This window comes from Callorhinus ursinus, unplaced genomic scaffold (genome assembly GCF_003265705.2).
Source record: "Callorhinus ursinus isolate GAN/ISIS: 27379988/994484 unplaced genomic scaffold, GSC_fseal_2.0 scaffold18, whole genome shotgun sequence".
In the NCBI taxonomy this organism is placed as follows: Eukaryota; Metazoa; Chordata; class Mammalia; order Carnivora; family Otariidae; genus Callorhinus; species Callorhinus ursinus.
This window is the reverse complement of record NW_027397080.1, coordinates 4,779,099-4,804,571: the sequence shown is the minus strand read 5'-3', so window position 1 is coordinate 4,804,571 and position 25,473 is coordinate 4,779,099. Positions and strand designations below refer to the sequence as shown.

The 25,473-nt window shown below is 60.1% G+C and overlaps 1 protein-coding gene across 1 annotated transcript; it reads left to right on the top strand.

Moving 5' to 3' along the window:
* The first annotated feature begins 3,122 nt into the window (after nucleotides 1-3,122).
* Nucleotides 3,123-24,776, top strand: FOXO6 (forkhead box O6). The gene is made up of 2 exons (XM_025856932.2): nucleotides 3,123-4,139; nucleotides 22,611-24,776. The coding sequence occupies exons 1-2, from the start codon at nucleotides 3,726-3,728 to the stop codon at nucleotides 23,874-23,876; spliced, it is 1,680 nt and encodes a 559-aa protein (XP_025712717.1). The 5' UTR covers nucleotides 3,123-3,725; the 3' UTR covers nucleotides 23,877-24,776.
* Nucleotides 24,777-25,473: the final 697 nt, after the last annotated feature.

Sequence of the window (25,473 nt, the reverse complement as noted above, 5' to 3'; positions counted from 1 at the left end):
CCTTCTAGGTGAGCTGTGGAAGAGGTCCTGGGGGGTGCAGAGTAGCTACGCCCATCAGACCTCAGAGAAGCCCGTCTTCCTGTCCTCACTTGCCCTGAGTGAGCGGGGACAGCCGGCACTAAGCACTGGGGAAGCGGGCTCTGGCGGGCCCTGACAGCTCAGCAGTGGCAGTGGCCGCTGTGGCAGAGGCTATTCTGAGAGCTGGGAAGGGCTGGGGAGTGGGGACTGGAGGAGGGGAGCAGCCCAGGAGAAGACAGTCCTGTGGGGGTGAGGCGTGTGTCCCCGCAGCCGTGTCCATGTTCATAGCAGGGAGGACTGTGTAATGTGCCCTGGCCACGGGGAGGGGGTGGAGCATTGAGGTCATGAGGCACGCACCGGGGTTGCTTGGGTGTCTGTGCACAAGTTTTGGGGTCCAAGTACGAGTTGAACGGGTAGAAGATGCATCTGGAAGTGTAAGAGCAAGCGAGTGGGCATGCATTGGAATGTGAGCGTGTTCGAGTGCATGGAAAGGTGTGAGCAGAAGCAAACGATCCCGGGTGTGGAAGGGGGAAGAGCGCAAGGGTAAGCAAGTGGGGGCTTGTCTGTGAGCAGGAACGAATGTGGGAGTGGTAAGAAGGGTGTATGGGAGAGCAAGCGTGGGTGAAGGGAGTGGAGTGTGAGAGGCCTGGGGCCGAGGGAACCCTCAGGAGGGTTTGCGGACACAAGTGAAGGGACGTATGCAGGTGTGTGTGTGAGTGAGCCAGTGTGCACCAGCGGATGCGAGTGTGTGCGTGCTGAGAGCAGGAGGACAGTGTGAATTGGGACAAGTAGGAAGGGAAGATGTGTAGGGGCACCAGCAATAAAAACAGCTAGCATTTATTGAGCACTTGCTCTGAGCCCGATGCTGACATTTATGATCTTATAGAATTCTTTACATACCCCACGAAGTCCGTGCTGTGATGACACTCATTTATAGATCAGGAAATAGTGGCTTTGAGCAGTTAAGTAACTTGCCCCTACTCTTAATCACTACGTGATACTGCCTCATAATGAATGTGTGAGCAGGGGCCAAGTTGTGAGTAAAGAATGAGTGTCTGTATTTGTGGTAAGTGTGAGTTTGAGCGTGTGTGGGAGGCTGAGTGTGCCCGATGTGGGTCCCAGAGGGGAGTGCCGGCAGCAGCTGTGGACACCGGGTGGGGCAGGGGCCCGAGCAGAGCCTGAGTCAGCCTCCACGGCTTCTCTGCCAATCTGACTTCCCAGCCCCGCAGTGGCAGCCTGCACCACGGCCCCCAGCTAAGGGATCCTCCCAGCTCTGGTATGGCCCCCAGCAGGCCCCTGGCTCACACGGCGGGCTGGGCCAAGGCTGGAGACTGGCAAGAGGCCTGCATGGCCTCCAGGGTACCTGGGGGGCTGCCCGCAGTGTGCGCAACCCAGGCAGGCAGGGCATATGAGAAGTGTGGGAGGGGGTCCAGCAGTGATTTCAGGCCCCTTGTGACTCTAAACAGAACCACCTGGAGGGTGTGTGTATGTATGCAGAACGGGGGCAGCCAATGTTTCCCATGCCCACCCCTGCCTTCGGGATGTGACTCAGGCAGATGCCATGCCAGGCATTTGCAAGCTGGGCCTCCTTCCACCCGGGGGGCGGGTGAGGAGGGGCCCCTCCAGCCCTGCCCCCACCGTCACCCTTGGACCTACTCCTCAGGACTTAAGCTGGAAGGAAGGAATTTTTGAGAGCTGGCTGTCTCCTGTGGCGGGATCTGGTCCCCGACTACCCAGAGAAAAAGGAAAGCTGCAGTCTCCAGCCTGGTCTCCAACCTCTCCAGATGCAGTACCACCCGGGCTGGAGAGCTTGGGCTTCTGGTCCTGGCCAGTTACCTCCCCACTCCAGGCTTCTGTGTCCTGACTGGCAAAAGAGAAATAATATACTAAAGGGACCCAAGGTGTGGCTGGTAGAACAGCAAGTGCGGGGGTCAAGCAAGTAACGGAGATAGTGGTGGGAGCTGGGGCTAGAGAAGGTGTCAGGACGAACTGACATTGTGCTGAGCTTTGAGGAATGGGAGAATCTCCGGTGAGGGCCAGGGGAAGGGAAAAGGGTGTTCCAGGCAGAAGGGCAAAGGTTGGCAGGTGGAGTGGGGGCTGGAGACCTAGCCCAGGACTCTGTGGGATGAGGTCATGGACAGGCTAGCTTCTCAGGCAGCCTCTCCTTTCTGAGGCCATATGGTGATCGCATCAACATCTGACTCCTCCACTAGCCTGTGCAGCAGGGACCTCATCTGTCTCTGTCATCTGCCACTCTTGTTGGAGTGGCCCGGATGGTGCCTCATGCATTCAAGGTGCTCAATAAATATCTGTTAAATAAATGAGAAGCTTCTCCCCAAACGGGATGAACTTTGGGGCAAGAGCTTGTTCAACAGCCTCTGCAAGAGCCTCCCAGAGGCTATAAAACAGTGGTTTGCCAAGTGTGGTCCCAGGTGCATCACCTGGGAACTTGTTAGAAATGCAGTCTTGAGCCCCAACCCAGACTTACTGGGCTGGGGCCCAGCAACGTTTGAATAAGCTCTCCAGGTTGATTCTGTTACACGTTAAACTTTGAGAACCGAGGCTCTAAAACTATGTCCACAGGTCCCCTAAAAGCCCATGAAGAACCCATATGCAGATGGAGAAGCTACAACTGTGGCCAAGTGTGGCCCCAAACTCAAATATTCTTGATCCCTTCCCTTTCCCCAGCCCAGTCCAGGGCACAAAGGAGAGCTGGATCATCCGCCCTTATCAGGTTTGGAAGATTGGAAACCTGGGGTCTAGGATCAGGGGGCGGGGCACTCCCCCCTCGGGAGCAGAAGGCGGGGCCAAGTGCTCTGAGCCCCGCCCCTTCCCCGTTGCCCCGGGAAACCCCGGGTTGTAACAATAACCTGCTGACGCGCTTCTGGGAGGGATCCTGCCGAGCTCGTGGGCGGGACAGCTCGGCTTGCGGACCAATGAGAGAGCTCGGGCCCCGCCCCCGCACCCCCTCCCCCAGCGCCGAGCAGGGGGCGGGGTCGCTCCCGCCTCTCCTCCCCTGCTCCGTAGGCGGCGCTGTTGCGTGCGGGGGCTGCGGCGGGGTCGCCCCGAGCCGGGAGCTCCGCGCCCCAACCCCCAGCCCGCGGGCGGGGCACCCGGGCAGGCGGAGGATTCCGTGGCCGCGGGCGGGCACGCCCCGCCCTCTCCCGCGCCGGGCCCGCCCCCTCCCCTTCCCCCGCCCATCCCGAGGTGCAGCCGGAGCTGAGCGCGGCAGGCGCGGGAGCTGGCGCTGGAGCCGGAGCGGCGGCGGCGGCGGCATTCACGGGGCGGCGGCGGCGGCGGCGGCGGCGCGGGCTCCGGCACGGGCTCCGGCATGGTGCAGTCCGGCCTCGTCCCGGGAGAGCGGGGCCCGCGCGCGGGGCCGGCGCCGGGGGAGCGGCGGCAGCGACGGTGGCGGTGGTGGCTGCAGGCGCAAGCAGGCGGCAGGTGCTAGAAGCGGAGCTAGGCGAGGTGTGTGCCCGCTGGGCTCCGGGGCCGCCGCTCCCTCGTTGCCCCCATCTTTCCCTCCCTTCGGGATTCCCAGCGCGTCCAGCCCCCTGTCTCCGCGTCCCGGCCCATGGCGCCCCGCGGTTGAGCCGGCGCCGCCAGGGACCCCTCCCGCGGGCCTCCCCAGGGCGCGCAGATCCCGGAGCCGCCCGCCCACCCTCCGCGGAGTCTCCCTCCCCTCCTCGCCCGAGCCGGGCGGGACCATGGCTGCGAAGCTGCGAGCGCATCAGGTGGACGTGGACCCGGACTTCGCGCCGCAGAGCCGGCCGCGCTCGTGTACCTGGCCCCTGCCGCAGCCCGACTTGGCCGGCGACGAGGACGGAGCGCTGGGTTCAGGGGTGGCAGAGGGCGCCGAGGACTGCGGGCCGGAGCGCCGGACGACGGCCCCGGCGATGGCCCCAGCGCCGCCGCTGGGCGCGGAGGTCGGACCGCTGCGGAAAGCGAAGAGCTCCCGGCGAAACGCGTGGGGGAACCTGTCCTACGCCGACCTCATCACCAAAGCCATCGAGAGCGCCCCGGACAAGCGACTCACGCTCTCGCAGATCTACGACTGGATGGTCCGTTACGTGCCCTACTTCAAGGATAAAGGCGACAGCAACAGCTCGGCCGGCTGGAAGGTGGGAGCGTCCGGCTGGGGAGGGGAGCTGGGGTCGCCGGCTAGGGCTTCCAGGGGCTGCTAGGTGCGTCCGGGTTCCCGGGGAGCCGTCGGGAGGGAGGCCCTGGGGCACCCCTAGGGGTCACGGAGTGTGTGCCCGCGGAGTGGGGCCGGCCGGCAGACAGGCGGGGGCGTGCTGGGAGCAGCTGTGTGCGTGCTCTGGATGCAGGGTGGGAGGTCTGGTGAGGTGACAAGGGACTGCCACTTTGAGGCACCCCCGAGGGACACCCCCACCCTGTCCATGGCGGCATAGCAGAGGAACCCACTCCCAGGCCTCGGATATTAAGGGGCCCCCTCGTAGCCCCGGCGAGTTTGCTTTGTGTGTTACTCTTGTTTTACCTTCTCCACCGGGCACCCTCCTTAAAGAGCTGAAATAATGGCCTGGGGCCAGCGCCTGCTTTCTCCCCACATCTTTCCCACTACTCTCTCTGGAGCTGGCCCCAGGGTAAGGACTGCGACCCTGAGCTCACAGTTCTTCCTCTGGTGCCAAGAGTTCACCCTAGGGCACCAGCCAGCCTGGGGTGGGGAACTGGTCAGGTGACCTGCAATCTGAGTTCTCCATGGGGCAGCTGCTGTCCCCCCTTGCCTGGATCAGCATGGTGGGCTGGTGATGACCTCTGCTGGTGTGAGGGCAGGGTATTGAGGGCTGGGGAATCTCTCCCTTCCCACCCTAGGCTGTCTGGCTTCCACTTCCCTGGCTTTCAGAGCCCAGATGCATTTGAGGGTGAAGGGAGGGGCAGGGGCACCCTAGGGAGGCCTCAGTGCCATCCAGTGGAACGGGGGGAGCCATCTTGGGAGAGGACAAGGGCTTGACTGGATTGTGGCCTCCAGACCCTCCTCTGGCCATCTTGTCGGGGAATGGGCATAGTCGATGCCTTTGCAGGAGGAGGAGGTTGGGGGGTGGGGGCTGTGCCTAGGGCCTGTGAGCTCTTAGGCTTCCTATGGGTGAGGGGTCTCTGCAAGGGAGGTATGCCTAGATGGAGGGAGGGAGCCATGCCTGGTAGTGGCTGCAGACAGGGTCAGAGGAAGGAGGTGTGCCAGAGGAGGAGGGGAGGCTGATGGACAGGAGCAACTCTGGTTGCCCAGTGGCTGCATTGTAGGGGCCACAGTGCTCTGACCTGGGGCCCTTGGCTCTCAGGCTTCATGCTGGCATCATGTCTGTCTCTCTCTGGCCACTATGGGGTGGAGGCACGGGTTGGAGGAGCACACATGAGTCTCCAGTCTCCTTGGGCTCAGCCCCCACGAGAACACTTACTCCTCCTAAGTGGGTACTGCCCTTGGGATCTGCTCCCACCTCCCTCCCTGTCCCCATGCACTGTCCCACCTTTCACTTCTCCCTGTAGATATATTTCTTGTCCTCAAGAGCAGAGTTCAGATGCCTCTTCCAGGAAGCCTCCCCTGACCCTTTTTAGCTAGCTAAGGGCTCCCTCTTCCCTGGCCCTCTCCCTGACTGTCATAGGGCTCAGTCTTTTGTATCCTCTTTCATTTCCCCTCCCCACCCACCCATTAGAAGACAGTGGCGGCGGCAGAGCAATCTCTGTGCCCACGGCACCCAGCATAGAGCCTGGCACTGAGGAGCCAGTGGCATATGTCTGGTGAGAGTGTGAAGGAACGGGTGGCTGGTGCAGCTGATGCTGAGGCTGAGGAGGGTACTGTGGGCCAGAGTAAGCCAGGAGGGCTTCCTGCAGGAGGTGGAGCCCCACTTGAGCTTGAGGGATCAGGAATGGTGGGGGCAGAGGGCAAGAGGAGACGTGAGACCGGAAGCCGAGGGAGACCTGCAGTTCCTGAGGGTGTCAGGGCCAAGCCAAGGTGTCCAGGGGCTGCTAGGTGCTAGGTGTCAGCCACCTTCAGGCATCTGTGCCAGGTGTCTCTTTAACACTCTCAGGAGTCCCTGAGGTAGGTTTCACTGCCACCGTTTACAGAGCTGGGCACTGAGGTGCAGAGTGGAGGCGTGAACTGCCCAAGGTCACACAGTCGGTAGATGGGAGAACTGGACTCCAATCCAGGTGTGTCTCCCTCCAAGCACCCCCCCTGCCACCGCCTGAGCCTCCGGAATAGTGTCCTGCTGGCACTGGGTGTGGGAGGCGGGCACAGACAGCTTTTGAACAGGGGCAGGTCTAAATCCTAGAATGTGACTGGGAATGTGCTTGGAGATAATTTAGTCCCTGGACTTCATTTCTTGGACGGTGAGCCTGAGGCCCCGGAAGGGGATGCAACTCCTCAGGTTGTTGGTGAGTGGCAGGTGCTGGCCGGTGACCCAGGTCTCCTGCCCGCCCCCTGGAAGTGGTGTCCACTGCACCATGCTGCCGGGGACACACTGGTTCTCCCTGCACCTGGCTCAGGGAGGAAGGCGCGCTGGCAGGCTGGTCCTGGGCTGGGGCATGGGAGAGGGAGCCTGAGGCTTGGGCTCCTGACCCAGGGCCCTGGCAGAGACCACCCAGGCACTGGAGGAGGGCTGTTCAGAGGGGCCTCTGGCCTTTCCCATCTGGCTCGGTCAGTGGCTGTCCTCATTCTACCCCACCCCCCATCTTTTTACCCCTCTCACCCCTGCCCCTGCCCCCATTCCCATTCAGCGCCTCCAGGGAGCAGGTGGAGAGACCATCCCCAACTCCCAGCCAGCCTGTGTGTTAGCGGAGGCTGTGGGACACCTCAGGTGCCAGGGCTGGGGCCCATTGTTCCTCTTTCCCCCTCCCCCACCACATAAGTGTGGCACCTGAATCCCTGGGGTATACCAAACCCTGTGTTAGATGGAGGGTGGGGGACCAAAGGAAAGGCATCAGGCCTGCCTTCAGGATGCATCAGGGCTCCACACCCAGGCAGGAAGGGCCAGAGGTGGGGGGCAGGGGTTCAGGGAAGGCGGGTTAGACCCCCTGGGAGCCCAGGCAAACCCACACAGAGAAGATGGCACTTGATCTGGGCTGTCTTCTTTGGGGGGTAGAATTTGGGAGAAAGTCTCTCAAGGGATGTTGACTGCAGATGCAAAGGCAAGGAGGTAGAACTGTAGGAGAGGAGAGGGTTGGGCGGGCCAGGCTGGAGCCAGTGGCTCCTAGGGATGGCAGGGAGGTGGCATGGGAAAGGCAGAGTGGGCCAGATCAGGAAGGGCCCACGTGCTTGGCTTTTGCCCTGTGGTCCCACCTGTGATGGGGGGAGGTAGTCAAAGGTGCTGCGGATGGGAACAGGAGGACAGATCAGCAGCAGGTGCAGGACCCCCAACAGGCTGAAGCCTGCAGAGAGGCTGGCCTTGGTGCTGGAAACTCCACCAAAGAGGCTGGTAGTGTTTCTCTCAGGACAGAGGGTCTCCAGGCCCTGGATGAGGGCTTGGACAGGAGGTTCCCCTCCCTCTTCAGTGTCCTAAAAGTGTGGATGTCAGACAGCCAGGTAGAGCCTCCCACTTCCTCCCGGATGCTCCAGCCCCACCTTCCCTAGCACAGGACTCCTCCAGGAAGGCTTCCAGACTGCTCTGGGTCCTGGGTGCTCCTTCCACTCAGCGCCCCTGGAGTTGTTCAGCCTGCTTTTGTGTTTCCTGGCTGCCAGCTCCCCTGGGAGCTCCCAGGCCAGGCCTGGGCACCTCCCATTCCTGTCCCCAGGCTTGATGGGGGAGGAGCACAGTGGATGGGGACTTCCCTTCTCCCTCAGGGCCTGGAGCGGCCCTGCGGTTGGGGGATGGGATCAGGAGGGGTGGTGCTACCCCCATCCGGCCCCTGCTGGCCAGCAGGTCTTAGGTGGGGTGGAAGGAGGGACTGATCCAGAGGCCAAGAGGAGGGTCCTGTTACAGCCAGGCTGAGCAGTGGCTGTGAGTGCAGAGGGCTCCCCCTTCTTTCCCCCCTCCAGCTTGCTCCAGCAGGGCTCCCTCCTCCTTCTTTGTCCTCCGGGGATCCCCAGCCCCAAGGGCTGGTGGGGGTGCGGGAGGAGGCGGTGTGAGCCCCGGTTGGGGGGTGTCCTCACCCCCCGTCGTGCACGAGCGGGGGGCTGGCAGCTGCCCGCCTCCTGGGCACGAGCCCGCGCCAGCCGCTCCTGGCACAGTTGCTGGCACGCCCGGCAGACTCCCACGGCCACCTGCTCACACCCACCCACGAGCGCTGGCGCTGCGGGCCCTTCCGGCTTCCCGGGCCTCCCGGCGCCCCTCCCCCGCCGCCCTGCTCCAGAGCCCCCCCCCCGCCCCCCACATACGCAGGCCCCCTCGCTCCCGCCAGCCAGCCCCAGGCCCGGCCCCCTCCCTGCGCAACTTGAGGAGCTCCCGAGTCTGGGTGCTCCTGGGAGGCCCCTGGGGTAGCTGCGGGGAGAAGGAGGGATGGGGAGGCAGGCAGACAGACAGACGGACAGACAGGGTGAGGGCCCCGCCTGCCACCTGGCGCCGCTCCAGCGGGACGATGGCGGGCAGCGCCGTGCCAGGCGGTAATTGCAGACAGACTAATTTAAAGAGATGAGACGGTTATTTTTAACTCATGTTAAGGTAATGAACGGCGCGGGGGGTTTGCGGGTTCGAAAGTTCAGCGCCCCCCAACCCCCACTTTCTGTGGGTTGGGGCCCCCCCTCTCTGCACACCCAGAGGACTCCAGCTTCAGGACTGACTGGAGTTGGGGGCCTGTGCCAGGGACCAGGAGGGCTGATAGGGCCTGGAAAGAGGCGCCCCCTAGCCCGGTGCAGATCCGTTTGCATCCTGGCCACTTTGTTTCCAGGGAGTGTATTAACAGCCCAGTTTCCGGGGTGGAGAAGTGACTTGCTCTGGGGTCACATCCTTAGAAAGTGTCTGTCCGGGGAATTGAACCCCTTTCTGACCCCAAAACTCAAACTTTTTCTGTGCCGTTGGGGCTGGAGAAGAGGGCTTGTGTTTGGGTTTTGAAAGGGCGCAGTCTTGTTCCTTGCAATCCAGGGTCTTGTCTTCGAGTGGCAGCTGGTGGTGGCCCCCATACAGGGTCTTGGGGGCTGTGGAAGTCCCTCTGTCTGGGTCTTGTGAGGAGTGAGGGGGTGGTGGTCATGAACTGGGTGTGGCCATAGGCTTCTGGGATATGGGTGTACTGGCTTTAGCCAGGGGAGCCGCCTCCTCCCCTCACTGTCTCCCTTACCTTGTGGGAGGCTCACCAGCAGCCCCTCCCTATTTGCAGCCTATGAGCCTGCCTCCCAACTTGGGGGTGGGTACCTGGGAAACAGGTCACGCATTGGGGCCCACTCCTTCCACCTCCAAATCAGCCTTCACGTCTCTAGGGGAGGTGTGGAGTCATGGAGCCCAACATCACCTTCCACACCTCCTTTCCCAGCTCAGTCTCCTTCTCACACACCCCTAGTGACTGAGGGATCTGGCCTCTGGAGCTGCCCATTCTATTGTTAGACAGGTCTTAAAGTTGTTAGCACTTCCTTCCTTCTCCCTGGCAGTGGTCCAACCCCCTGGAGCATCGCTCCTCTCCTGGTATATTAGTTCAGCTGTTTGGGTCAGCTGGAGTTGCGGAGTCCAGAGTGGTTGAGGGGTGGACAGAGCACCCACAGAGCCCCCATGAGGGAACCTGATCCAGTGTGTGTGAGCTGGAGCAAAGCTCTTTCCCATTCTGATCCTTGATGTTCTCATCCGTGTCCACAGGGCCTTAACTGGATCCCTGGTTCTTTCAGGTCTGTGACTGACCAACACTGTGGTTCTAGGAGCCATGAGGGGTTAGTTGGGACCCAGGGCACCATGTACTGATAGGACTTCTCAGGGGTGCAAGCATGTGGATTACAGGTGTGGATGGACTTGAACTTGGGACTCCTGCTTGGGGATGCCTACCCTGACCCTGGCAGTACCCAGGTGGCAAATGTACTTTGGACACAATGGAGTGCTCATGACAGTCTCAGTGGGCCCCCAGAGCAGACAGATGGGGGGTGCAGGGTGTTGGGTGGGCACTAACTTAGGCTCTGGGGCCTGGGTAGGGTGCTCAGGGGGACAGCTGGATCTGGAGCGCCCCCCCTTCCTCCTGGCACCCTGGTTACTATAGAAACCAACTCCTGTTTGGGAGGGTTCGGCTGTTTGCTGCCTCTCCCCACCCCCCAACCCATATGTGGAGGTGGGAGGGGGGCCAGGTGGCGTGTGGGGGAGGGGCCTCCCACACCCTCCCCCTGGGGCCTCCCTCTTTGCAGAGAAACCTTTCTGGTCTCTAAGGGGGGGGTGCCTCTTGTGGGAAGGGGAACCAGAATTAAGAAAATTAATGTCTGGGGGCTAGGCCTTTGGGCACTTCACATACGTTGTCTTTTTACATCCTCCCTGGACCCTGCCAAATATGTTTTAATAGCCCCATTTTGCAGTTGAGGAAATGGAGGCCAAGAAAGGTGAAGCCACTTGGCCAGGGCAGCATAGCTGGGACGAGACTGAGCCTGGATTTAGACACAGACCTGTCTGTCCCATGTTCCTCCCAGCGCCGTGCAGTCTCAACCCCATGCACCACAGCCTTCCCGCCCCAAGGCTCCCTCATGCTCCCGAACCCTCTGGGGCTCCTCGGTACCCCCTGGGAGCCAGCCAAGCTTGAACTGCTCTGTATGGACTCCTGGGCCCTCAGCTGGCCTTGGCCAGGCCCTGCCCTCCCTCCTGCTTTTCCTGCTGCCTGTGATCTCAGGATCCCCTTGCTTTGCTACCTTTACACCTCATACCCCCTGCCGTTGTCAGATGCTCATGAAGGCAGCGCCTGACTCTTGGACGGATCCCTTGGGCCACCCCTCAGAAAATAGGCTGGGTGCTTGGGTGGATTGAATACAGGCCCACCTCCCAGGTGATTCTGGAACCCACCGCATCTCTCTGAGAATTCTTGCCTTAAAGCCTTCGTTGTTGGCCAACCTGGTTGATGATCAGAGTCACCTAGAAGCTTTTAAATAACACAGGTTTCCAGTTCCCATCTCAAACCCTCTATATCAGACCCTCAGAGGGTCTGATTTTAACAGGTCTGTCTACTGATGGACCAGATTCTGAGCCAGTGCCTTCGATGGTAGCGTCCCGGACTCCTGTTTGTCCTTCCCTCTGCTCCCAGTGTAGACCAGCTTCTTCTCTCAGCAGGCTGCCCAGGTGGAGCCCCCTCCCCTCCTCCTCACTCTTTTTGGGCCCCCCAGAGAATTAAAAGCCAGGAAGTCAGCTCCAACACCAGATCCCACAGCCCCAACACCTTCATCCTCCTGTCTTAGGAGTTGCGTTGTGTAGAACACAGCTGGAGAGGATAGAGGAAGCAGCTGGGGCTGATGCCCTCTGCCACCGAGGGCCTTTGGCTGCAGGAAGGTGCGTGGTGGCGTAAAGACTCAGCAAGCATCTGGAACTGGCCCAGCAAGGACCTGAAAGTCACAGCCCCTCTTCTCCAATCGCTCCCTATGTGTCTGTCCAGTGCAGTACTGTTCCTACAGGGTCCCGGCCAGGGGCCTCACTTAGCAGGACACTCAAGGCCTTGGCCCCCTGGTCCCAATCAGTCTCTCCAGCCCCATCACTCCGCTCTTCCGACCCTCGAATCAGCCACTGAACTACGCTAGCCCAGGGTTCAGCCCCCGGTGCCATTATATACATGCTTTCTTCTAACTCCTGTCCCCCGCCGTCTGCCCTGTGAAGCCGATGCTGTGATTTTGCCTGTTTTAGGAGGAAACTAAGGCTGGGGAAGGAAAGTGGCTTTTACTGTATCCTGCTGTAAGTGACAGAAATAAAACTGCTGGGGCTAACTCTCCCTAGCCCACTGTTCAGGCCAGGCCAGTCCAAGCTGGCACACGCGCACACACACACCTCCCTCACCCCCCTGCCACACCTTGACCCCCACCCCAGCCCCATCATTGTCTCTCTGCTCTCTCTTAGCGTTCGGCCCTGAGGCTTCCAGTCTTGGGGGGATGGCTCCAGGGGCACCTGGCTCCCTCTCTCAGATGGAGCTCCCGGAGGGCAAGGCCAGACCAGCGTGTGCTGTGGTGTTCTCTCCCCGCTCTTCCCCACATCTGCAGGCCCAAGGCTGAGGACAGCTTCCTCCATGCACTTGAACCCAGGCTTACACCTGTTAGCCACTCCCTACAGTGCAGCTGAGAGGAACCAAAGTGGCCCCCTGACCTTGAGTGACCTACAGGTTGAGTTGGGGGGATAAGATGAGGGCTCCTGCGTTTGATTGTGGGGTAAGGATTGCTCAGGGTCCTGAGGGAAGGCCAAATAATGAGCTGTGGCTATTCGGAGGTGGGGGAGGGGAACCAGACAAAGGAGGTCAAACCTTGGCGTCTGGTTCTGTTGGTCAGAGCACAGCAGGACTTGAGGCTGGCGAAGCAAGCCAGGGACTGAAGGCAATGGTCTTGAAATATCTGCCCGGGGACCTGGCACTCCAAGCTGGGGAATAATCTAGGTAGAATGATCATTCAGGGGTGGTGTGGACAGGGGAAAGACTGGCTTGGGCACCCAGCGTGGGCCTGGCACTGGGGTCCATGGGAGAAGATGAGTCTGACGGGGTAGAGGCCCAAAGGGTCTAAAAGCAGGCCTGAGGTGCCATACAGCACCCTTCGGTACCCGGGGGATCTTAGAGGTGAGACTGTGGTGTGGTTAGGAGTCTTGGGGGCAGCAGGGAGGACCAGAACCTAGCTCTGCCCCTCACCGTCTGTGTGGCCTTAGGCAACTGAGCCTGTTTTCTCCTCTGCAAAATGGGATGATAATAGGACTTATGCCCAAGCTGTGTGGTGAGAATTACAGGAGAGATACATATAAAGTCCCCATGAAATCCTAGCAAACACCCTTACTGTTGTACGTCGCTCTGGGAAAGGAAAGGAATCCCTTCCCCACTGCTGTGTAGGGTGGGGATCTGGGCCCTGATCCTTGAGAGACACTGGCTTGTGTGAGTGTGTGTGTGTGTGAGTGTGCATGTGTGTGTGTGCATGTGTGTGTGTGTGTGTGTGTGTGTCTTGGGGGAGAGTGGTCCTTCCTCTAATGCCCCCCTTTCTGTCCCTGAGGTGTCAGCTCTTCAGGATGTCCAAGCTTCCACCTGCCCCTACCTTGACCCACTGTTTTCTCGCCTACAGAGCCTTCCTCGTGGCCTTGGGAGGCCAGCAGGCAGGTTTTAGTCTCAGTATTTTCACAGATGAAGGCAGTGGTTTGCTCAAGGTCACCCTTGAACCCAGGGCTGCCTGCCCCTGGACGTGGGCTTCTCTTTGCCCACTGGGAGGCTGTGTGACCTTGGATATGGCCCTCCCCTCGCTGGCTCTGAGTCCCATCTAGAGACCCGAATTCCCCTCCCCCAACACTCTGGGAAGCTGCTTGGCCTCCTCCACCCGTCTGTCCCCTCCTGTCCTCTGCTGGCCTTGCCTTCTCTGTAACCTGAGCCGGGGCTGTGGGGGGAGGGGCTTGCCCCTCTGCCAGAGGCACCTGCCAGCTGAGCAGATGTGAGGGGATGGAGGCCCCCCTCCCCCCAGGGGATCTTAGGCTCTTGGCGCAGCTAGGCTGGGCCTGGGGCATGCAGTGCTCAGCACACCCAGCCCTGGCCTCTGGCCTCTATACCCAGAGCTTACCCCTAGCACTTGTTCATTTTTCGGGGGACATTCATGCTCCAACATGTCCTGCGAGGACCTCTCAGAATCCAGAAGACAGATGGCAGATGAAGGCTGGTGCCCCGGTCTGGGTGGGCTGCCTTGGGCTCCCGGAACCCCTTGGCATAGGGACAGAGGGCCAAGGGCAGTCCCTGGGGGTGAGGCCAGTATCTGTGCGGGTGGCCATGCCCCTGGGAGAGCAGATGGTTCTCTTGGCGCTGTGCCCACTCTTCCTCTTTTTCCCCCAGGAGCCAGCCTACAGGGCTGGGGCACAGCTGCTGGGCCCTCCCCAGAGCTGGGCCCAGGGCAGGGCTGGGTGAGGTCACCGCAGCTGCTCCCAGGGCCTGGGGCAGGGGTGCAGGGAGGTGCTGCGTGCAGAGGGAAGGACAGGGCTCAGATTGGGGAGAGCTAGGGAGAGGCCTGGACGGCTTTGCATTTAGGGGCCCCCGTTAATCTTGGATGAGGGAGGAAAGAGTCTTTGGAGGACTCAATGAGCCAGTATGGACAGCCCCACCCCAGCTCCTACCCCAGGCCCACCCTGGAGCTTCTGTCTGGCCTGGGCGCCTACTGAGAGGCATCTCAGGGTGAGAGGCAGAGCAAGGGCCCTGGGTGTGAATTCCTTCCCGCACCACCACTTACACCATGTGACCTCGGGCAGCTCCATTTGTCTCTTGGAGCCTCAGTTTCTCATCAGTAAAATAGACACACTAACCACCCAGCTCAGAGGATTGTTAAGAAGACAGTAAGATTTTAAGTGTTGGGCCAGCACAGTGCATAGCACATAATGAACGTTCAGTAAATGGTAGTTCCTTTTCTTACTTGAGTGAATTCTCCCGAGGAGCCTGGAAGTGCTGAGGAAAAGCAGGGAGGTGGCAGAGGCAGCAGGAACTGGTGGGGTGGGGGTGCGTGGGGGTGGAGCAGGAGGGAGGAGGCAAGGCCCGGAGCTCTGGCCCGAGGTTTGGCTGAGCAGAAGCAGCAGAGAATGGCGAGGCCTGAGTGGCTCACGGCTGCCGAGAGCTCATCGCGTGTGTTGACTTTACTGTGAGCTGTGGGTTGCCCCGTGAAGTTTAAGTGGGGAGGCCAGCTCATGCACAGTTGTACTCTGGTTTGCGGTTCTATTTCTGCAGCAGCACTGAGGTGGGAGCAACTACCTTTGGGACTTGCAGAGGGAAGTAGAAAGATGTCACACAGCTTGCCTTGCTGTAGCAGCAGGACCTGGTCAAGCAGAGAGGGAAGGAGGGGCCGCGGGAGCGGAGTGTGCAAAGGCCTGGCAGTGTACGACATCCAGGGTGGCTGGAGCCCCAGTGGGCCGAAGGGAATGGGGGTTAGGAGACGGTTCTTGTATGTTGGTCTGGGGTTGGACCCAAGCCCACAGGTGATGAGGAGCCATGGGCTCTGGAGTAGAGGTGAGCTTCGGCTTCTACTGCTCGTTTGCTTGGACCGGGCTATAGGTGTGTGGGCTCTGCTCTCTCTGGGGTGGGGGTGGGGGTGGGGGGATGCCAGGGCCTGTCTTTTGACCTCGTGCCTTGCTTTGGATGTTTGGTTCCTCCTGGCCCCTGGCTGCGCATTTCTGTTCCACGGCTGACCCCAAGCCCGGTCCCCTGTTGACACCTATGGCCGTGGTGCCCCCACCTGCCCTTCTACCCCTCCTCCACTACAGACCCTGGGATCGAGGATTTGCACATGGCCTCAGGCCTCTCCGGGTCACCCCCTTCTGCCAGGAAGCCTGCCTGGACTGAGCATCCCAGCTTGAGCCCAGGTGGCAGAGCAAGTCTCTCTGACCCTCAGAGAGACTGTGGCTCTGAGACAGGCCCCAGCCTGGGGCTCCAGAGTGGGGTGTCGGGTAAAGGGTGGGACAGGGGCTACTCCGGGGCCTCTGAGTCAGGGAGAGGATGAGATTCTTGACATGTAGGTTCCCATCCAGGTCCCAGCCCTCCCCAGGAATACTATTACCCTCTTTTACGGGGGAGGCCCAAGGTCACATGAATGCAGTTGGGTTTCCAACCCTGCTCACAACCTTACTTCATGCAGGAAGGGAGGGAAGGAAGGAGGGAGAGGGCCAGTTAGAGCCATGGAGGGGATCAGAGGACTCACACAGCCCCAGAGGTAGTCTCTGCCCAGGGATCATCATCACCATTGGGTAGGCCAGGTGAGCTTCCTAAGAGAGGGGCTGGGCTGAACCTCAGACAGTGATGGAACCTGGAGGGGTGTCTGTACCTGGCTTTGGGCTTGGGCGGATGGGCACAGGTCCTAGGACTGAACTGGGAGGGTCCTGGAATTCCCCAGATGTCAGGAAGATCAGGAGGTAGTATAGGACTTGAGGTGGGTGGGGACACAAGATTTGGCCGATGAAAGCCAGGAAGCTTGGGCTTGAGAACGAAGGCAGAGATAACCATTGAGGTGGGCGGGACGGTGGCCCCTGCCACATTGGGGAGGGGGTGAGAAGAGCCCTGGCTTTGGAACCCAACAGCTCTGAGACCCAGACCTGGCTCCATGACTACGCAGCTTTGTGGCCTCACTGAGCCCACTTTCCTGTCTTTGGAAAATAGCGGCACCTATTTGCAGGATGGCTGTCAGGATTGCATCTAAAGAACCTAACCTGGGTCTGGCATGTGGTTGGTGGTGCCCTTCTCCTGCCTTGGTATTTGAAGCACGTGCCAGTGGTGTGCTGGAGCTGGCTTGCCTTGGCTCAGAAGAGCCAGTCCTGCACACGTCTTCCCAGTTCCGTCCTCAGTGATGTCATGCTGGCAGCTTACAGTTGGCCGCAGAAATCAGCAAAAGCTACAAATCAAATCGGGTGGGATCTTTTCCCTACTGGGGAGCTGGAGGAAATCAACCCTATGGGCCCTTTTGAATGCTGGAGGGGACAGAATGGGAAGTGGGGTAATGGGGCCCTGGCTGGGCCGAGCAACCTAGAACTCTGAGTCCCTGGGCCCTTTTGGTGTGGGCGGAGATTGGACAGAGTCATAGCGCCAGGCAGCCCTCTGTAGGGAGGGGATGGGAATGGTGAAACCACTCTTGTCTCCACGTTCTCCCCCCACCCCGGGGGCTCTGGCGGGCTCGGGCTCTGAGGAGGGCGAGCTATCAGAGAATGGAGCTGTGCGAGAAGGAGAAATGAGGTTGTAGTGGAAGATAAACGAGGTTGTACTGTCAGGGAATGAGGTGGTACTTGGAGGCAAGGTGAGGCTGCATTATGAGATAGATGAGGTTGTCCTGTCAGGGGATGAAGAGTACTCGTAGGAGAGGTGACGTCCTGCAGGACCGGTCGGGTTGCACCGGCAGAGAACACAGCCCACCACCGGCAGAAGGAGAGACTCGGACTTGGAGGATAAATGAGGGTGTCCTGCTGGATAGATGAGGGGGCCCATCAGGTGAATGGAGCGCTGTTAGCAAATGAGGTTGTACTTGCTGGATAAATGGGACTGGGGTGCTGGATAAATGGGGTTGTGCTGTCAGGTGAATGCATTACTGCTCGTGGGCGAAGGGTGTCCTGGGAATAAATGAGGGCGTCCTGCTGGATAGATGAGCTGCCACCACCAAATGGATCAGACCCTGTCCGTGCGGGAGGCACCGGCAGCAGGAATGAGGTGGTTCTCTCCCCACTGGGGCTCCCGGCGTGTCTTCCGGCCCAGGTGGGACAGGCTCTCGGAGACCTCGGTCGGCCCCAGTGATCCCTGGATGACTCAAGTCTGTCTGGGCAGCGGGAGGGAGTGGGGAGGGGGCCTGGGGTGGGCAGGTGCACGGTCACCTGAGGCCTTCCCCCATTTCTCACAGAAACCCTGACCCTCCTCTGTGCTTCCCTCTGTGGGTCAGGCTGTTCCTGACTTGTTCCCATGCTTGTCTCTCATTCTGCCTACCTTTCCTTCTCTCAGCCCAGTTTGGGGAAGCCCCTCTCATGTGCCAGCTACTCTGCCCCGTTTCCTTTAATTTTCCCTGCAACACAGTATTACCCCCCCTTTACTCTCTCTCTCTCATTCATTCATTCAATGACCATTCATTAAATGTCTGGTATGCATCAAACACATGGGGTACGGTCAAAAATGGACAAAAATCCCTCATGAAACTTATATTCTAATGTGAGGGAAACCAGACAATAAATAATAAATACAGAATATAAATGAATTATATATTTATATATAACTTACATATTAACTTATTAATGTATGTGTGCAAACTATCTACTAATTAAGAAAGTGATCCTTGCTTTAGAAAAATTGAGAGCAGGTAAGGGGGCCAAGAAATGGCAGGGAGGTGGAGCAAAGAGAGTGGTCAGGATGGGCCTCGTTGCAAAAGATTCTATCTGCATGTGGACTCGAAAGAGATGAGAGATTGATGGGCGAACAGTTTCCCCTGAGACAGAGGCCCCGGGGCAGGACCGTACCTAGCAGGTTCAAGGAACAGGAGAGAGGAATCGAGCAGGACAGTGTTAGGAGAGGAGTCTGAGAGGTCATGGAGGGGCTTGTGGGTTATGGCAAGGCCTTTGTTTTTACTCTTAGATGGGGGGCATCTCAGGGTTCTAGGCAGGACTGGATGTGATCCACGCATTTAAAGGGCCACTCTGACTGCTGGGTGGTAGAGGCTGTAGGGAAGCAAGGGTGGAAGCAAGTGGCTGTTTGAAGAAATAGAGGTTCAAAGCATCTTGCCCCAGAGTTGCACTAGTCATGGGGTGTTGGAGCCAAAACTGGAATCCAGATCCAACACCAGAGCCCATGCGCTTTCAACTGCACCAGCCTCCTCTCCCAGGTGGGTGAGGCCCCGAGGTGGGGAGGGGGTGGTTGCCCAGCCTCCCTAGCCCAGGTTCCAAGGGAGAGGGGGATGGGCGTGGATGTAGCCCTGGGATGGCCTGCCTCCCGAGTCAGGGTGGTCCGACCCCCCCCTGTTAACCTGCCCCAGGCCTGTGTGGAGGTGTGGGAGGCATGAGGCCCCAGAAGCCGGGCCCAGCTCTGGGCACTGGGGAGCCTGGGCATGCCAGGGCTGTGGCTGTGGTGGCGGGTTGCTAGGTGACTCTAAGAGGGAACCCTGGTTACTGCTGCCTGGCAGAGGCAGCTCCCTCCTCTGCCTCCCTCACCTCCTCTGTGGCCTCTGGCCTCCCGGGAGGCCTTGTGGGGGAGTTGTGATCTGCGCTTGCTACTGGATCTTGGCTGGGAGCTCTGATTGGTGCCAGGTGGCTGGGCCCCGAGGAGCCAGACTGGGCTTCAGGGCCTGGACTTCCCTCAGGGGCCACAGCCTTGGTGCACACCTGGTGCCCAGCCTGGCTGCACAGGCAGAGGCCTAGGTTGTCCTTAGCCAGGTCTGGGCTCCCTCCCCGGGTGACCCTGGGCAAGGTATGACAGCCCTCTGGACCTCCACAGCCCCATCCATCTGGCCTGCACCATCCCTCCACCAGGGCCAGGTTTTCTCCGAGAGTACCAGGGGTGCTGAGCCAGCCCAGCTCCAGGCACCCCGCCCCCGCTCCCTGATGGCTTGAGGGTGTAACACTCCGTTTTGCATTAGGTTCCATTTGCGAACAGTTTCACTACTTAAAAAAAAAAAAGTTTGGGGCATCTGGGTGGCTCAGTCAGTGAAGCGTCTGCCTTTGGCTCAGGTCATGATCCCAGGGTCCTGGGATCAAACCCCGCATCATCCGGCTCCCTGCTCATCCCTCTCCCTCTGCCCCTCCCCCCCCTGCTCGTGCTCTTTCCCTCTGTCTCTCTCTCTCTCTGTCTCTCTCAAATAAATAAATAAAAATCTTTTTTAAAAAAGTTTGAAAACCTGTGGACTGGATGAGTTCAAGAACTTGCAGTGTCAAATTGAAAAGGTCACAGAGTACAGTTGGCACATCATCAGTATCCAGGCGGAGAAATAGGCCCAGAGAGAGACGGACAGGCTGGCCCAGGTGAGGCTTGGTGGGGTGAGAAGAGCACCGAGCCAGGGGTCAGGAGACCTGCGCTTGAACCCCTGCTCTCCTACCAGGTCCTGGGTGACCTTGGGCAAGTCCTTTCTTCTCTCTGGGTCGGACCAGCCGTGGTTTCAGGCTGGGGCTCCAGCTCCCTGGGGTACCTGGCCAGGCAGGGAACAGTGGGGGAAGAGTGCAAACCTTCATAGGCCCAGAGCAGGTGCTCTTGGTATTCGAGAACATTTTTTTTATATTCAGAAAACTTAGCTGCATTATGAAGTACAATGCAAAAATCTCCCTGAATGCTAAAAATGAAGCACAAGACTTAATAGGAAATTTTGACCTCGCGACATGCCCCCAGTCTTCCCATGCTGCCAGCTTCTGGGGATAGTTTACATGGAAAGTTTGAGAAGCTCTAGAGTCCTGGCTTCCTGAGATTCTTTGGAAATTCCCTGACTCGTTTCTCTCTGCCGTGGTGGCATGTGATGCCCTTTAGACTCAGGGCGTGAGTAACCTGAAATCAGTACCTGGCTCTACCATCCGCACTGTGGGACCGGCAGCTTACTGAGCCTCTCTGAGCCTCACTCTCCTCATCTGGAGCTACGGATCACAATCCCCGCGTTGTATGGAGTTTGATAGACTATGTGAGATCAAGTACTTACAACACCTGGGGCTGAACAAGCAGGTACTGAGTGGGTGCTGGCACTTGGAGATGTCCTTCCTCCTCCCTCCTCCCCCCAGCACTCAGCCACAGGTTGGCACATAGTGACACTGATAAAGAGGTGTTGCCTGACCAGCCTCCAGTTGGGGAGAAGCTGGGAGGCGGAGCCTCTGTGAAGCCAGACAGTCCCCTGTGGAGAACAGAGCCCCTGAGACCTCTGAATACAGGTGTGCTGGAGGGGCTAGAGAGCCAGGTGCAAGGGCAGGGGTGGGAAGGGGGTATCTACTGGAGGGAGCACCACTCCCTGGGGGCCTAGCTCCCCTCTTCACAGGATCCCAGGAGAAGCCAGGCAGAGCAACGCTGGGAGGGGTCTTGGAGCTGTCACCTCCCAAGACCAGAAAGTGCCAGCGATAGGGAGGGGGCGGGGTGCCCGGAGAATCGGGGCAGTACCTGGAGCTGGGAGTGGGAGTGGGGCAGCAGGAAGGAGCCCTCCTCCTGGAGACTGGTGGGAAGGAGGCAGGAGGGAGGGCCCTCACTGGTCAGTGGTTATGGGGCTGGGCAGACAAATAGGTTAGGAGTAGGTCCATGAGCTGGGTTAGATCTGGAGTGCTATCTGGCATTGCTGCCTGTGGGACCCTGGGCAAATTACATCATGCCTCTGGGCCTCCGTTCCCTCGTCAGTGAGACGGGGTAATGCCAGCTTCCCAGACTTGTTGGTGCCTAGCACACTTATACTCAGGACAGGATATTAAGGGGGTAGAGACAGAGCAGGTCTGTTGGATGATCTCAAAGTGTGGTCTTCTGGCCAGAGTGAGGCCTTTAACCAGTGTTTATGAGCACCCGGTGCATTCACCAAACACATAACCCACACACGTTACCTCAGGTAGTGATCTAACAGCTTTCTGAGGTGGTTACTGAATGGTGCCCATTTTGGTCCAAGTCGTTCACTGAGGCAGCTGAGGCTCACGGAGATCGAGTCAAGAGCCATGGTCACATACCTGGGTGGCTGAAAAGAGCGAGAGAGCCAGGCATCCTGCCCATCTTGCCTGGCCCTTCTGATAGCCAAGCCCATGCTCTTTCCACAGCAGTGCGTGAGGTGGGAGGTCAAGGCCACCAGGTGGCGGGCCCCAGAGGTGGGGCAGGGCAGCATAAATCTTCCTTCTTCAGGTGCCTGTGGGGAGCCAGGCAGTTGGAGCTGTGGCACTCTCTCCCAGCCCCCCACCGCCTTCTTGGCAAAAGCGGGCTGTGACATGGGGAGCGCTAGAGACTGGCACAGCAGAAATTTAGAAGAGAGTGTGTGCAGGGGTGGCAGAGGTGGAGCCCAGGGAGGTACCGAGTGACAGCAGAAGGGGCTGTGTAGCCCTGGGCAAGCCACTTGACCTCTCTGAGCCTTGGTCATCTTGTTGTAAATGGGGATTACATTTAGTCCCCCCCCATTTGTGGGGACTTTGTGAAGCTTCTACCAGAATGGGGCTTTGGGGGCAGAGCTCCTCTGCTTCAGGTGGTCAGGAAGGGAGGGCAGGCTGGAGAGCTGGGCTGGCCTGAAGGTGGGCGCTGAGCAGAGGTGGGGTCTGAGGTCCCCATGGCTGACGGATGTGCTTTGAGGGCCTTGCTGGGAATCTAGGCTTCTATAGTTCATAGGGGCTCACAAGAGTTGGGGGAAATTTCAGAGGAGTTTCGGGCCTCTACCCACCTTAGGGACCCCCAGCCTTTTCTGCTTTCCCTGGCCAGGCCCTCCCAGCAAAGGGTTAACAGTCTTCTCTACCTGCAGTTGCATTTTAAAGACACGAAATTAAAGCAGGTAATTTATTCTCCCCACACACGAAAGAGCAATTAGTTCTAAACAGGGCTTAATCAGTCACCGCGAGATTGATTTCTGGAGCCCTGGGTTTTCGGGCTCCTGGCGCCATGCCAGGCTGGGGAGGGAGGGGGCAGACAAATGAGCCGCGGCGGCATGAGCCCTTACATAATCTGCTGGGGGGCCCTGGCAGCCTGGCTAGCCCCAGGCGGGGCTTGGCTGAGCTGGGGAGAGGGGGCCTTGCTGCAGTTCCTTAAGAGTAGCCCTCAGGCTTCTGCCTTGCCTCCTGGGGAGAGGCCAGGCCCAAAGCTCTAGCCCCACCCCGGGGGGGGGGTGGGGGTGGGGGGGGGGGGGGGCGGGGAAGAGTGGTGAGGTTCTGGGGTATAAGGTGCGCATTCCTGTCCAACCTGGTACTTACACCTGTTCTCCCCCTTTACCCCATTCACCCTTCATCATTTCTGTTTCCTCCCATTGCCCCTTCTGGCCCTTGTCCTTCCTCTTCTCTCACTTTTTTCTCTGTTTTCTCCGCCTCCTCTTTCCATCACTTCTTCCTCTTTTCTCATGGCCTCCTCGCTTCCCGCTCCCCCACCCATGTCCTTGTCTCTGGCCACAGAACTCCATCCGGCACAACCTGTCGCTGCACACCCGTTTCATCCGCGTGCAGAACGAGGGCACTGGCAAGAGCTCCTGGTGGATGCTGAACCCTGAGGGCGGAAAGACGGGCAAGACCCCTCGGCGGCGGGCCGTGTCCATGGACAATGGGGCCAAGTTCCTGCGCATCAAGGGCAAGGCGAGCAAGAAGAAGCAGCTGCAGGCACCTGAGCGAAGCCCCGATGACAGTCCCCCGGGCGCGCCAGCCCCGGGGCCTGTGCCTGCCGCAGCCAAGTGGGCCACCAGCCCGGCCTCGCACGCCAGCGACGACTACGAGGCGTGGGCCGACTTCCGCGGCGGCGGGAGACCCCTGCTCGGGGAGGCGGCCGAATTGGAGGACGACGAGGCCCTGGAGGCCCTGGCACCGTCGTCGCCGCTCATGTACCCGAGCCCGGCGAGCGCGCTGTCGCCCGCGCTAGGAGCGCGCTGCCCGGGGGAGCTGCCCCGCCTGGCCGAGCTGGGGGGCCCGCTGGGCCTGCACGGCGGCGGCGCGGGGCTGCCAGAGGCCCTGCTGGACGGCGCGCAGGACGCGTACGGGCCGCGGGCCCGGGCCGGGACGCCCGCCTACTTTGGCGGCTGCAAGAGCGGCGCCTACGGCGGGGGCGGGGGCGGGGGCTTCGGGCCGCCGGCGCTGGGCGCGCTGCGCCGCCTGCCCATGCAGACCATCCAGGAGAACAAGCAGGCCAGCTTCGCGCCCGCCGCCGCGCCCTTCCGCCCCGGGGCGCTGCCCGCGCTGCTGCCGCCGCCGCCCGCGCCCAGGCCCGGCCCGGTGCTGGGCGCGCCCGGGGAGCTGGCGCTGGCGGGCGCGACCGCCGCCTACCCCGGCAAGGGCGCGGCCCCGTACGCGCCGCCGGTGCCCTCGCGCAGTGCCTTAGCCCACCCCATCAGCCTTATGACGCTGCCCGGCGAGGCGGGCGCCGCGGGCCTGGCGCCGCCGAGCCACGCGGCCGCCTTCGGGGCCCCGCCCGGTGGCCTCCTGCTGGACGCGCTGCCGGGGCCATACGCGGCGGCCGCCGCCGGGCCGCTGGGGACCGCGCCCGACCGCTTCCCGGCCGACTTGGACCTCGACATGTTCAGCGGGAGCCTCGAATGCGATGTCGAGTCCATCATCCTCAACGACTTCATGGACAGCGACGAAATGGACTTCAACTTCGACTCGGCCCTGCCTCCGCCGCCGCCCGGCCTGGCCGGGGCCCCGCCCCCCAACCAGAGCTGGGTGCCGGGCTGAGGGCCGCCTCCCGCGCCCCGGGTGCCCCGCCCCGCCCCCAAGGGGCTTCTGTCTTCCCGTCCTGATCCCCTGGGCCCCATCCCCGATTCCAGCTCCACGGGAGGATCCGGGAGGCAGCCCCAGGCCTGCTAGAGACGTCCCTCAGCAGCTGACCGCTGACGGAAGTGGTAGGGAGGGGCTGGGGCACCTGGCGTTCCTGCCCAAACTCCTGCGACCCGCTCCTCCTCCCTCCCCCCGGGGCAGGAGGCCTGGGCGGAGCGGAATTTCAGGCTGGGTGGGAGTGGGGACGAGCCAGGTGGGCTGCGCCGGTCTGGGATACCAACCAAGAGGTGAGGCACGGGGCTGAGGGCGTCTCCGAATCTTCAAGTTTCATTTGCAGGGGCCCTCGCCGCGACGGATCACCCACCCCAAACTCCGGATCTGACACCCAACTGACACCTTCCCACTGGTCTTAGCCTCACCCACCCCAAGCCAGGAACGCCTCGCCTCCCGGAAGCACTCACACCTACCTGTTGGCTGTTCACCCTGAGCTGTTTTCCTTCAGCCCTGAACCCCTGCTTAGAGCCCCCATTCCCATGGTTCAGCCCCTCCCTCCTATCCTTGCAGGCCCTACCTTCTCTTCTCCTTTCCTCTCAGGTTGGAGTCAATCCCCCTTCCCACCCCCACCCTCCAGTAATGGTCTCAGCCTCTCCAGCAGGCCTCAGCTCCGGATCCACTCCCAAACCGACACCCCTTTCTCCGTTCCAGTCCTGTCTCCTCTCCCGTATTTATAAGTGTCCGGTCGGGGCGGGCTGTGGGCGCGGCGTCCCCGGCGCATATCGTAGGCAGTGTACCGTGGCCGTGCTGTCAGCGTGTGCGTGTGCGTGTGTGCCGTGTCGAGGCCGTGTAGAGTGCATTGTACAGCATATTTTCATGAATAAAATTGTTTTAAATATTTCCCGCGCCTTGGGCTAGCAGGGTTGGTGGTGGCAAAGGAGGAATATCGGCAGGGATGGTGGGGGGTCCCTGTGCCTGAGCCCCTCTTGTGGCTTTGTGTCTGAGTATATGTCAGCATTCCCTGATGCCTGTCTGCTCCACACACATTGCTTAAGCGCCTACTGAGTTCTGGACGCTGGCGATGTCCTGGTGTGGAACTCTGCACCTGTTTCTGTGAACACATGCCGGCAGGAAGTTTCTAGTTTGGGGGAAATTCTGTCCTGAATACATAAGCCTCAGAGGTTGGGAGAGAAGGCACAGATATTCACTGAGAACCTGTTAGTGTCAGGTCCTGCATTAGGTATGATTTTCGTTCCCATTGTGCAGTTGAGAAAACAGGGTCAGAAAGGGAAAATGGCTTGGAAAGGCAGCGTGGCTTAATGGAAGGGAGGCCTTTGAAGGCACACAGACTTCTCTTTGAATCCATTTCCTGCCTTTTGCTAGTTCTGTGCCCATGGGCAAGTTTTCAACGTCTTACTTTCCTGGTCTAGACCATAGGGTAGTAGCAGCCGTTGCATGGATTTCTGCTGAGGAGTAAATGAGAAAAGGTGTATAAAGTGCTCAGCCCAGCACTCATTCATTAGTTCATCCATGGAAGATTTAGTGAGCACCTTTAAGTGCC

What these genes read in the sequence shown, in the direction of transcription:
- FOXO6 (XM_025856932.2), top strand. Translation starts at nt 3,726, where the DNA reads ATGGCTGCGAAGCTGCGAGCGCATCAGGTGGACGTGGACCCGGACTTC. An exon ending in ACAGCTCGGCCGGCTGGAAG is followed by an intron (nt 4,140 to 22,610) that starts GTGGGAGCGTCC and finishes CTCTGGCCACAG; the next exon opens with AACTCCATCCGGCACAACCT.